Below are 13,806 nucleotides of genomic sequence, written 5' to 3' on the forward strand. Positions count from 1 at the left end.
ATTCATAATTATGTTTGTAGTTTTTTTACATTGAAATTTTTTACAATCATTAAAAATAATTGATAGTGGTCTTTTGACATATACACCACATTGGAACTATATAAGCTTAGGTGAATGCCACAGAAAACTGAATTTAAATCATTGAAATATCACATAAGTCATTACGTGGTGTTACGGGTAACCAAATTAGAACTGGTACTATTGTGAAAACACTTGTACATTTTTTACAGTAAAATGTATAAATGTATTCAATATAAATTGTTATAATAAACGCAATTACGTCCCCTTTATAAAATAAAATCACAAAAATCTATATAAATTGATTTTTCTTAATTTTATACATTTTTTCTTGCTGGGTATCAATTTGGGTACACATCATGTGACAAAACTAGAAATTTCGAGACATGATATAAATCATTCTAACAATAAAAATAAGCACTGTAATAAGAAAAACAAAGCATCAAAATAAAGTATGTATCCTCTTTTCGAAAACAAAACAGAAAAAAAGTGAAGCACACCAAGCAACAAATGTCATATAAGAGAAATCTACGTGTATTGGTATCAATTTGGGTACAATGACGTTAGATATAATTTATACCAGAGAAACTGTCCACTCACTTATCTTCCCTTTCCTTAGCCATTCCGATGACGAGAGCTGCCGAGTCAAATTTGTCCTCCTGACGCGCCCTCCGCTCATCTCGCTTCAGCCTCATCAACTGTAGCTGGCGTTCTTTCTCTTGTGATATTTTATCTTCTCCCGCTCGGAGTCGTCGGAGTAACTCATCCTTCTCCTGTAAATAACATCAACCACCATAATTATAAAAGTAACAGGTTATCAACAGGAATAGCCTTAGATAGTATTCTCCACTTTCTGTATATATTATTGGTATACATTACTGAGGATATGTTAATTACAAGGCTAATTCTACTAACATTTTAAGGCCCCGCTAAACGGCCCCATTCCCCTTCTATTGGCCCTATTTCAAAATGTCTGATTGTTCTTAAAATTCCCAACAGTTTGCCTGTGAGCTGTGACTTTCTATATAAAAAAGTTGAAAGATTATACGGAAATTTTGGTCCTGTATTTTAGTCATGCCATTTTGAGCGTATAGATGATGTGTAGCCCTCGAGTACAAGCGTCTGTGTGATCAAAATATGTGAAACAATTCGCAATGAATACATAAGAAAGGCAAGTGGGATATAAACAAGAGGCCCAAAGGGCCTTAACGGTCATCTGACTACACAATAGTAAAATTAATTATATATTATAGTGTCACTTTGTCAAATGTCAGGATAATTTTCAATTTCTTACAACAAATTTTATTTCAAACAAGAGGCCCAAGGGCCTTAAAGTATAGGAAATTACTTATAGTGTCATGGTAGTCATCTTCGATTTGGGATCAACCAGAGATGTAAAATACTTTGTCGGGACCATGTCAGGATCATTTCATGTAAGTTTCAGCCCAAATCCCACCGGTAGAACTTGAGAAGAAGTTCAAAATAGTGTTTTCAAGATGGCGGTTGTGGCCGCCATCTTGGATTTAGGATCGACCCGAAAAATAACAACACTTTTTCGGGACCGTGTCAGGATAATTTCATGCAAGTTTCAGCCAAATCCCAAAGGTAGAACTTGAGAAGAAGTTCAAAATGTGTTTTCAAGATGGCGGCTGTGGCGGCCATCTTGGATTTCGGATTGACCCGAAAAATAACAACACTTTGTCAGGACCATGTCAGGATCATTTCATGCAAGTTTCAGCCAAATCCCAAAGGTAGAACTTGAGAAGAAGTTCAAAATGTGTTTTCAAGATGGCGGCTGTGGCGGCCATCTTGGATTTCGGATCAACCGAAAAATAACAACACTTTGTCGGGACCGTGTCAGGATCATTTCATGCAAGTTTCAGCCAAATCCCACTGGTAGAACTTGAGAAGAAGTTCAAAATGTGTTTTCAAGATGGCGGCTGTGGCGGCCATCTTGGATTTCGGATCGACCCGAAAAATAACAACACTTTGTCGGGACCATGTCAGGATCATTTCATGCAAGTTTCAGCCAAAATCCCACTGGTAGAACTTGAGAAGAAGTTCAAAATGTGTTTTCAAGATGGCGGTTGTGGCGGCCATGTTGGATTTCAGATCGACCCGAAAAATAACAACACTTTGTCGGGGACCGTGTCAGGATCATTTCATGCAAGTTTCAGCCAAATCCCACTGGTAGAACTTGAGAAGAAGTTCAAAATGTGTTTTCAAGATGACGGCTCTGGCGGCCATCTTGGATTTCGGATTGACCCGAAAAATAACAACACTTTGTTGGGACCGGTGTCAGGATCATTTCATGCAGGTTTCAGCCAAATCCCACCGGTAGAACTTGAGAAGAAGTTCAAAATGTGTTTTCAAGATAGCGGCTGTGGCGGCCATCTTGGATTTCAGAACGACCCAAAAAATAACAACACTTTGTCGGAACCGTGTCAGGATCATTTCATGCAAGTTTAAGCCAAATCCCACTGGTAGAACTTGAGAAAGAAGTTTCAAAATGTGTTTTCAAGATGGCGGCTGTGGTGGCCATCTTGGATTTCGGATCGACCCGTAAAATAACAACACTTTGTCGGGACCGTGTCAGGATCATTTCATGCAAGTTTCAGCCAAATCCCACTGGTAGAACTTGAGAAGAAGTTCAAAATGTGTTTTCAAGATGGCGGCTGTGGCGGCCATCTTGGATTTCGGATCGACCCGAAAAAATAACAACACTTTGTCGGGACCATGTCAGGATCATTTCATGCAAGTTTCAGCCAAATCCCACTGGTAGAACTTGAGAAGAAGTTCAAAATGTGTTTTCAAGATGGCGGCTGTGGCGGCCATGTTGGATTTCGGATCGACCCGAAAAATAACAACACTTTGCCGGGACCGTGTCAGGATCATTTCATGCAAGTTTCAGCCAAATCCCACTGGTAGAACTTGAGAAGAAGTTCAAAATGTGTTTTCAAGATGGCGGCTGTGGCGGCCATCTTGGATTTCGGATCGACCCGAAAAATAACAACACTTTGTCGGGACCGTGTCAGGAACATTTCATGCAAGTTTCAGCCAAATCCCACTGGTAGAACTTGAGAAGAAGTTCAAAATGTGAAAAGTTAACGCACGGCGGACGGCGGACGGCGCACGGCGCACGGCGCACGGCGGACGGCGCACGGCGGACGACGACGGACCGAAACATGATGACTATAGGTCATCCTGACCCTTCGGGTCAGATGACCTAAAAATGATTTGATGAATTGATATACAATGAAGTTAACATAAATGAACTAGTTAACAACACAGACACATCGTTTTTTCCTAGAAACAATAAACAATTGAACGATCATCTGGCAGTCAGCACATAGGGGGTAGGCGACAGTCTAATGTCACATCTGTCACCACATAGGGGGTAGGCGACAGTCTAATGTCACATCTGTCACCCACATAGGGGGTAGGCGACAGTCTAATGTCACATCTGTCACCACATAGGGGGTAGGCGACTAATGTCAATTGTCACCACATAGGGGTGTCACATCTGTCACCGTCACCACATAGGGGGTAGGCGACAGTCTAATGTCACATCTGTCACCACATAGGGGGTAGGCGACAGTCTAATGTCACATCTGTCACCACATAGGGGGTAGGCGACAGTCTAATGTCACATCTGTCACCACATAGGGGGTAGGCGACAGTCTAATGTCACATCTGTCACCACATAGGGGGTAGGCGACAGTCTAATGTCACATCTGTCACCACATAGGGGGTAGGCGACAGTCTAATGTCACATCTGTCACCACATAGGGGGTAGGCGACAGTCTAATGTCACATCTGTCACCACATAGGGGGTAGGCGACAGTCTAATGTCACATCTGTCACATCTGTCACCACATAGGGGGTAGGCGACAGTCTAATGTCACATCTGTCACCACATAGGGGGTAGGCGACAGTCTAATGTCACATCTGTCACTTTGTTTATCACTTTATTATTGGATAGTTATTTCAAATAGTAAGTAAATAAACAGTGATGACTTTGAGTCATGTAAATACTGATATCATTGTACTGAAATTGTTATGTCTAAAAGCTTGACACACAAAACATTATATTAATGAATTCAATTACATAGATTTAAATTTATAATGTAATAGAAAAGTGTTAGATTTCATTTAAATGAGAAAATGTGGTGAGTCCGAAAAAATTCCCCTAGAGATACGAAATTCCCAATCCAGCTGTGAGAGGCGTGGCATTGGCCTTGAATTAAATCAATTTACATTAATCATATTTATTACACCCAAAAGGGTTTGAACAACTTTATTTTGTTAACCAAGGACTTGTACGTCTACCATATAATGCGTTTCCTGAAGGTGTTCATTCAGCCTTAGGCATTTATCACCTAATTTCAAAATCAGTAACATTAAAATCTGGTCAGATTAATGCATAGAAATGATATACAATGGTATTTTTAATTAATAAATCAATGATGTCCATCTAGAGTGCTGATCAAATTTGGTGAAGCTCTTAAAACAATTTTATTGTTACCATGAATAAATAAAATCTTACAGCTATAATATTACATGAACAAGAGGCCCAGAGGGCCTGTATCGCTCACCTGGTTTGTAATGTCAAGTCATGTTCTGAATACAGGTTCATTGTTTCTTTTCTGAAGGAATTTGAATATTGACCTCTTATTTCCCTATTGGGCCCCGCCCCTCCTGCCCCCGGGGGGTCAGAGCCAAAATTTATACAGGTTCTTTTCCTCTTCACCCAAGGATGATTGTGGCCAAATTTGGTTACAATCCATGCAGAACTCTAGGACAAGTAGCGATATATAGGATTTACCTCTATTTCCCCTATCAGTAGCTACTAGGATTTACCTCTATTTCCCTATTGGGCCCCACCCCTCCTGCATCCGGGGGGTGAGAGCCAAAATTTATACAAGCTCTGTTCCCCTTTTTCCCAAGGATGTTTGTGGCCAAATTTGGTTACAATCCATGCAGAACTCTAGGACAAGTAGCGATTTATAGGATTTACCTCTATTTCCCCTATTGGGCCCCACCCCTCCTGCATCCAGGGGGGTGAGACCAAAATTTATACAAGCTCTGTTTCCCTTTTTCCAAGGATGTTTGTGGCCAAATTTGGTTACAATCCATGCAGAACTCTAGGACAAGTAGCGATTTATAGGATTTACCTCTATTTCCCCTATTGGGCCCCACCCCTCCTGCCCCAGGGGGGTCAGAGCCAAAATTTATACAAGTTCTTTTCCCCTTCACCCAAGGATGATTGTGGCCAAATTTGGTTACAATCCATGCAGAACTCTAGGACAAGTAGTGATTTATAGGATTTACCTCTATTTCCCCTATTGGGCCCCGCCCCTCCTGCTCCGGGGGGGTCAGAGCCAAAATTTATACAAGTTCTGTTCCCCTTCCCCCAAGAATGTTTGTAGCCAAATTTGGTTACAATCCATGCCGAACTCTAGGACAAATAGCAATTTAAATTAAATGTTGACGGACGGACAGACGACGGATGCCAGGTGAGCTAAAAATTTCTATAATGAAATTTTAGTCAATTGAAGGGCCATTACTCCAAATAGAATTGCCAATCAAACTTGAAAGCATTAGTCTTTCTAAAGAAAAATGGTTCAGACTTGTTGAAGCTATTGAGATAAATTGAAGTATGATATACGGAAGGAAAAAACCAAAATTACTATCCTCCATTACATTGAATACAAGGATGTAACACTGGTAGTACTAGCTTTGTATGTATGTGTGATACAAAGAGAGGACAATAACAGATACCAAAGGTTCTGTCTCATACTCACATGTTCATAGGCATGCTGTAGGTCCCCCAGAATATTACGTCGACGTTTCCTCTCCTCGATCTCCTCCTTCTCTATATCCTCTTGTTCTAGACGATCACATTCCTCATCTGACATACCTACACATTAAATATAACAATACTTCCAAAATAAATAGTTTGTTAGGACAGATAAGCAAGTTCAAAGGTTAAAGAGTGTTTGGTGTACCGACTTATTGTCCAGAAAATAAGGTATTATATTATATATATTATATTATAATATTTTGTATTTTCCTGGGTTTTTGTAATGTCATTTGTTACACAACCATTCCTATACATTTACATGTGTTTTGATGTCTAGTACAATGTGTATTTTTGTCGCCTTCATCAGACAAATGAAGACAGAAAAAGTAAACAAGGGTGTAAAAGTGTATGAGTTGTCTTCAAAATAAAAGTTGATGATCAACGTTGGTTTTGGCACTGCTGAGTATACAACACTATCATAGAACACTGTACAAGGACACACATGACTCTATATCATTATTGTTACCTAGTACCTAAATAACTTGATATCACTACTGTTACCTGGTAATATAGGTGTGAGAAATTGTGTGGCTCTGTCACTGTACTAGTCATAGAAACATCACTGAAGAAAAATTAACAAATATCCTTACATAAACCAGGATAAATACAATAAATGAAGTACGTATGCTTGTGCACAATGGAATTTGAGTGCAAATATGAGGGAGCACATTCTAAAGATCAATCTAAAATTTCACTGGACAAGTCCTGATAACACGACACCCACCATCATGTTATACTAACCTTGAGCTTTCCTTTGCCTCCTTTTCTCTAGTCTCTCTTTCATCTTCCTCTCCTGTTCTTCTCTCGTCTCCCCCATCAATTTCTTGAGAAGTTCTTGGTCTTCAAATGCATCACCTACAAGAGTAAACAATATATTCACACCAACACTGATATATACAAGAAACAGGGTCTCCAACTTAGTGAAGTCCAACTGAAGGTGAATGAACACAATTCATATCCTTTAGGGCCATCTAACTAAACTTGGCCTTACCTAGTAATCTAGCCAATTCATCAAATTTGCCATCTCTCCTGAGTTGTCTTTCCTTGAGTTTGAGCTCCATAAGTTTCCTTTGTTTTTCCTTGTCAGACAACAGTTTCCACTCAGCCTCCCCAAGCTGAAAAATCAATTTGAAACTTTTGCACTGAAAACGTTTTTGAGTGTATCCGAAATATTGGTCAACTTATCAAAATCACTGACAATGAATTTTTATTTGGCATTCATTGTAACCAATGCAGTTATATTTCTGAATTATTTTACAAAAGACAAGGACTATCGAGGTATGGTACCTGTTTCATGAGAGCTTCAGCCAACAATTTGTCCCTCAAGGCATCAAACTTTCCATCTAAAGCCTCCAGTAGATCTGTATCGCTGCTTCCATCTGTTGAATCAGAGGAGAAAACCACAGCGGCAACATTTTCTGCAGCGTTGACTTTTCTGGACTGCATCACTTCAGATTGTAATGTGTTAAGGTCCTCCCAAGTCTGAAACATTTTTTGGTCACTAGAGACAATACTTTTTTCTATATTTTTAGCTATTCAGTTACTAATCTATCAGCTGGCTATATATTGTTCTCTAAACAGACAAACAAATCTGTTAGACCTGATAAGCAAGATTTTGTAAAGGAATATTAATAATTCAAAAGCACATTATCTGTTTTAACATAGAGGCTTATTTTACAACTGAATTATCTGTCCTTGTCACTGTAAAGCCATTAACCCTTTAAGCGCTATATACTCTTACTATATAAGGGGCCTTACTGTTGAATTAATTTGAAGAAATACAGAAATTATAAATACCTTTATTTAATGTTCAATAACATTTTTTCCATGCCATTTTCAATAATAGACATATATACAAATTTTGTTCAGTAGATGTTTAGGTTTACATAGATGGTAAATTTGTCTCTAAAAATTTGTCAGGTAAGGATTTACAGGTAAAAATTACAGGTAAATAAATACATTTTCTTCAAAATTCCATAAAGTAGGAGTATTTATAATGTAAATCACCTAACTATCATTCTTTATTCCTGTTCTTCAGCAAGGAATGGAATTAATTAGTTTTGGTGATTAATTGATTCATATTTCAAGTGTGAACAGGTAAATCATGGCTCTAGTTGACAGGTAAACATTGTCGTTGAATTATGAAATAAAACTAAGTATGTTGTAAATTCTGACTTTGTGATTATTATTTCACACATTTCTTGTGAGTTTACCTGTTCTGAAGGACTGATTCAGGAGGTAGATATTTCATCAGAGTCCTTGTCATTAGCAGGTAATAATACCTGGCGATAATATACAAAGTTATGAAGGTGTCGTTGTCACACAGGTGTAAGTTTGAGAGAATATTTTGGAAACGATCTTTAGAAATTTTGTCTCCGAAAAATGGAGTAAAAATAACGTTCTCAGTTGCCCAGTAAGTATCGGTTTTTATGGACAATCCCATCGCTATAACAAGACCAAAAAATACTTTCATCTCCTCGAGTGACACCTGTTTCAACTCAAAGATACGCGAGTGATTTCCTTGACGACCTTGATATTTTGCGGTCGGCATATAAATCTGTTGGACAACAATATTTAAAAAAACGTCATTTAGAAATCAGTGAAAAAAATCTATAGGTTCCTGATTTTCCATATTGATAATAAGTTTTGATTCCCTTGTAAACGGGACACAAAAAGGTGGCCCCGATGATTTCATCCAACCCTCTGCTTTGTCCGAGTTGTCTTCGTCGTCATTCTCGGGCGAGAAATCATCCATATCAATGTGAGCAATTACTGCTCCATTCCTAACAATATACTCGGGCCCAAAACCTTTAAATTCAGTTTAACTTTCACTGTTTTCATTGAAGATATTTTCAATATTATTGTCTTCGTCACTGTCCCAGTCTGAGTCAAAAGCGGCCGCCATGATGGAATTTACGAATTGTTTACGTTTGCTGTCGGGGCCTGTTCAACATAGCATATCGTAGTACTCCCGCCGAGAGTATCAGTACACACACGCTGTTATGCTAGTTTGGGGCCTAAACAACCAATCAGAATCATTTTTATTTATAAACACGTGGATGGGAAATACCTAAGAGCCGCGTGAAAAAGGTTGTCAACAGAACGACATTTGCCGTGACCAACATTACGAGACCGATACTAGCGGAACGACATTTGCGGTGACAAGCGCTTAAAGGGTTAACAATATCTCATGGCTGACAGTCCTTTCCATTCAATAATAAGAAGTGAAAACAACATTATCATGATGTGCCCCACCCTCATTACCATCTCCGCCATGCGCTGAAACAGATCCTCAGATTCCCCGTTCTGGTAGGACAAAAGGTCGGAGAAGAGTGCTTGGTTGATGACCACATCGCTGACCTCCTCCTTCTTGTCACCGGTCAGTCTCTCTCGGCACAGCTCCCGTTTGACCACCACAGCTTCCATAAATAGACGCCAGTGTTCCTTCTGTTGATCTGTCAGTAAAATCAATGGAATGTACATAAACCATTGACTATGTATCTAAAACAACATTATGGTTATTTCTAATAATAAAGAGACTTAGCTTAACTGCCATGACACATGAGTTTAACTCTACTTCTCTGAAGATCTCCCAGCTTACAGATGGAAGAGCTTCAAATTGAGTGCTCGAAATTAATATTCTACGAGTAGAAGAAGGAAAATCATTCAAACCAGACACATCCTTACATGACCCTGGTTGTTATTAGGAAATTAAACTTAGCAAAGTTTTACACAATAAGGCAGACTTTTATATACATACCTAAAGGTGTAGCCTCTCTTTGAGACAGCAGCTGAGCTAGTCTTTCCTTCCGTTGCTGTTGTGACAAGACAATGACATTGTCAAGAAGTTCTCGATCAGTGTTCTCCATCAACAGACGATGAAATAGAACATGTTCGTCTCTGTGTTTTCTTTCCAGCATCTGCACCGCATTGTCCTGTGGATTAAAACAATAGGTATTGTTATAATGATATTATATAGTCGGGTTATTTTTCACCTGTAAAATTGTAATAACATTACCCCAATGAAAATAACTGGCCATTCGATAAACAGTTATAACAACTTAATTCAACTTAATTGTACCGTGTAATTACTGTATACGACCCAATAACGCCCAGGGTACTAAAAAAATTGAAGAAACTCAGGAGGCACTTAATAGAAACAATTCCGGACTTGCCTTTCATAAAAATATTCTACAAAGTAAGCCATAAATCAATTTGCAAAAGAAATTGGTTAGAAAAGTTGACATATTTTCAGTTTGCATTTAATTCAAAGTAAGTGAAATTGAAACCTAAAAAAGAGGGAGGGGCACTTATAGGGATGGGGCTCTTCAATAAGTGTTCAGGTCCAAAGATCAAGAAAAAGTCATACCGCTGAATTTCAGGGCTAATGATTAGAGTATTAAATCTGTAGGGTATTCTCTCACACGTACAGTAGTCCTCGTAAAACAGAAAACAGCTGTGTGGTTGATCCTTTACAAGTAAAGCTGTATAGTTTCATTTTTACTGACAAATAGCTATCACTGCTGGTCATGATAAAATGCTGATTTTTTAATTTGAGTATCTGTTAACAGCCAAATACAAGACAATTGTGTAGCTGCTAACATATGTCTTAGTAGAAGCTTATTTGTCAACTGATCTCTACATGACAAGAAACCGTGTTCACCAGTGGACAGAGCCACACATAGTGTTGAACATGTGATGGTTCAAGTCACTTTGTATCGATCAACCAATTATTTCACTGTCATAAGACCATATGGGCCTTTATATCATACTTAAGTCGAAGAGTCATTTCAGGTAAATATTTTAACATGCCCACAGTCTTGGTGTTGGGGAGTTTTCTCCCTTGACCTACCATCTGCAACACTTTGACAGTGCTTTTGTTGATATCATCTCTCTGTTCTGGTGATCTTTTCTGTCCTGAAGACAAAACCTCCATCTGTATTTTGGCTAGTCTGCTATAGCGTCCTCGGTCTCCTGCCAGTCTGGAAAATCACAACCATCCGATCAGTAAAATACATGATTTGTTAATGAGGTATAATCTACCTTACTTGTATATTACATATCTCTATAACCTGATGGAAAGAATGGCCAGATATATCTCATCAACAAGTAAATCATTCACATTTAATTTATAATCAGATATGTTCTAATTTTTGAATATGAGAGGCAATTCATATCCACAATGTTACATACAGGGTTGACACATCATACTAATTATTGTAAATTTTTTTTTTGCCCATAATAAAATTATTTTTTTTTTATATGGTTATTGCGTAAGTTTTGTGTTTTGACTCATTAAACCCTTGGAGACTGTTATATGACTTTATAAAACTGTACCTTGGGGTTCCATGAGGATTCTGTCTCTCAGCCAGGCCTACTAAGATGGCAGCAAAAGTGAAGTTGTTGTCCCGACAACCGAGGAGACATTCTCGGTGGAGTCTGACTAGATGTAGCTCCTGTTCTCTCTCCTCCATGTACTCCTCCTGTAGACCTATATACAACAGTAAAATATATCAATAATGAACACGTTTACAACAAATTGTGAAATGGAGCTACACAGCACATACAAAGACACAACATACACAAAACATATAGGGACAGGAACACCACAAACAATGATACAGAGTTGTACATTTCTGATTTCAGGATTGCCAAACACACATTATTTTATCTAGGAATCAGACACTTAATTCTCTCCTTGGAAATGAGTGTCACTTCAATGTCAGCCATATATTTGTTATATTGGGAGGGAACCATTGAGGATTGATATGAACGTTTGCACTTGAATTGTAAGGCTAAAAGGTAAGAAGTATTTTATTGGTTTTTTTTTTATACTTAAGAATTAATTTTCTAAGACATGTACTACATTTACCTTTACAAACTTGATCCTTTATTACCAGATTGCCTGCTTTATATTCAAGGCCAATTAATAATGTTTGACTAATGAGATTTTGAATAACAAATTACGTCTGAAGCTAATTTAATTAATATAGGTAGTATATAGGTAATGTTTGTTCAATTTAGAACTTAATGCCCCTTGATGTAAGAAAACTTGTTAAATATCTTTAATACTTTTTAAATCCTTATAACCATTTAAGTCAGTGTCCAAGGTCATTATGAATCAAAAACCCTTAATTAATATTGTGTGTTGGTGTGACAATGCTTGAGACACTAGTCATGGAAAAATTGATTACAAAAAGAGCAACAAAAAAATTAATTTAAAAAAAAATTAATATTTCATTTCAATACTTCTCTGTGTATTGCCCAATATATAAGAAGATGAATGCTTTCAACTAATGCTTTGTGCTTTTACCTCCAAGATTAGAATTTCTATGACAAACTTACAAAGAAAACATAAGGAATCCAAAGCTCGTTAGATATATACACCACATTTGGCCTCCATATTGATCTGGGTATCCATATATCATCACACATAAATGGTGCTGGCTTATTACATAAATCCTAATGGATATATAGATACTTTTATTCAAATTATATGCATGTATTTTAAAAATAATCGGAAACTTTCAATGTAACTATAGAACGATAAGAAGGCCATGTTTTAGTGCCTGAAGGACATTTCTGTGTATTCAATATGAATATTGAGTCTACGATGCAGAACACCAACTGATAACTGTTTTACATTAACTTGAACGTGTTAAATGGATTTAAAATGACAGTCAAAGCCTTGAACATACACGGATATGGTTTCAAATGAATCACACGGAGTACAATAAAAAACCAGATGGAACTGACATGACCCTATATATGTATACAGTCCCCCTGGTTATATGTCAACAGCTTTCCAATATTGTGCAGTAGCAGCAGTATATAAGCGGGATATTATTAAGAATTTTAAAAAGTGGACATCATGTGTTAATGGACGAACATATGGATATCCTCTTAAGAATTTACTGAGTTTGACATTTTATTCCATGAAGCAAATGAACTGAAACAAAGTGACCGAGAAAAGGAGCAGAAATACACAGAAACAATTATACAGGAATATAGAACTACCTACAGTTCTGTTATCATCATAATACAGATATTATTGGGACATCATGGTTTCTAAGTGTAAATGTGTCATCTTCATCATTGGTTTCCTTGCCAACACCTTTGACCTTGTCTGTGATTGGCTGCTGTATTATGACCTAAGTGGTCTACAGGAGGGACTTGTGTTCGGCCCCTTGAAGGACGGAGTGTTAACATGTCTGCTTGTCTTCTCCATCTTAGGCAGTGTGATTTACGTCCTTGACCTGATCCTGAATGTTATAGACATAGCAAACGAGAATTATCTCCCCTTGTGGTTACTGGACATCCTCAACATGGTCTCTATATGGTTTGAAAATGTACCACAGATCGTTCTGAATGTATTCATCGCAGGATGTCGTGAAAATTCTGTCAGCATACTCCAGCTGTCTAAGGCTGTGGCAGCTATAGTTAAGGTTCTCACCATCATAGGTTTGGCTATAGCCAATCACTGGTACAACAAATCTAAAGAGAAATCCTACCCAAACTCCAATCTACTAAAGGTTCCAATAGGGATCGGTCTCACTGTTGTACTGGTGGGCTCTGTACTGGTACTGGGTTTGACACATTTCTACCTCGACTCCAAAAATGTTGTGCAATTCTTCAGTCCACAAAGTTTCAATAGTTTAGAGTATGATTCTGGACAGTATTTCTCTGGAGCCGGCATATACTTGAATTTCCACCCAAATCAGCCTGTGAGTACAAGCCCTGGAGAATATATAAAACTTACAGATATTCTTTCTGTAACCGATGGTCCAACAACTTCAGCAGTTGCAAGCGTCTCGTACAATTCTGGACCTAACACAAGGATACGTGTACAGACAACTACTGCTAGCGACGTTACATCACCAGTGACCGACACCTGTTACTCGACCGTCGTCGTTCCTTTTACCATC

General features: G+C 38.0%; 1 protein-coding gene across 5 annotated transcripts in view; it reads right to left on the reverse strand.

Moving 5' to 3' along the window:
• The window catches only part of LOC138304775 (trichohyalin-like), a 95,152-nt gene that overhangs the window by 46,530 nt on the left and 34,816 nt on the right, over nucleotides 1-13,806 (reverse strand). For all 5 annotated transcript variants that reach the window (XM_069245039.1, XM_069245040.1, XM_069245041.1 and 2 more), the window contains exons 21-29: nucleotides 11,219-11,372; nucleotides 10,734-10,863; nucleotides 9,642-9,816; nucleotides 9,146-9,336; nucleotides 7,169-7,363; nucleotides 6,873-6,996; nucleotides 6,623-6,736; nucleotides 5,823-5,938; nucleotides 619-791 (exon numbers count right to left, since the gene is read on the reverse strand). In XM_069245039.1, coding sequence (XP_069101140.1) covers nucleotides 619-791; nucleotides 5,823-5,938; nucleotides 6,623-6,736; nucleotides 6,873-6,996; nucleotides 7,169-7,363; nucleotides 9,146-9,336; nucleotides 9,642-9,816; nucleotides 10,734-10,863; nucleotides 11,219-11,372 — 1,372 coding nt within the window. The remainder of the gene's footprint in view (nucleotides 1-618; nucleotides 792-5,822; nucleotides 5,939-6,622; nucleotides 6,737-6,872; nucleotides 6,997-7,168; nucleotides 7,364-9,145; nucleotides 9,337-9,641; nucleotides 9,817-10,733; nucleotides 10,864-11,218; nucleotides 11,373-13,806) is intronic.

Source organism: Argopecten irradians, chromosome 12, assembly GCF_041381155.1.
Source record: "Argopecten irradians isolate NY chromosome 12, Ai_NY, whole genome shotgun sequence".
Taxonomy (NCBI): Eukaryota; Metazoa; Mollusca; class Bivalvia; order Pectinida; family Pectinidae; genus Argopecten; species Argopecten irradians.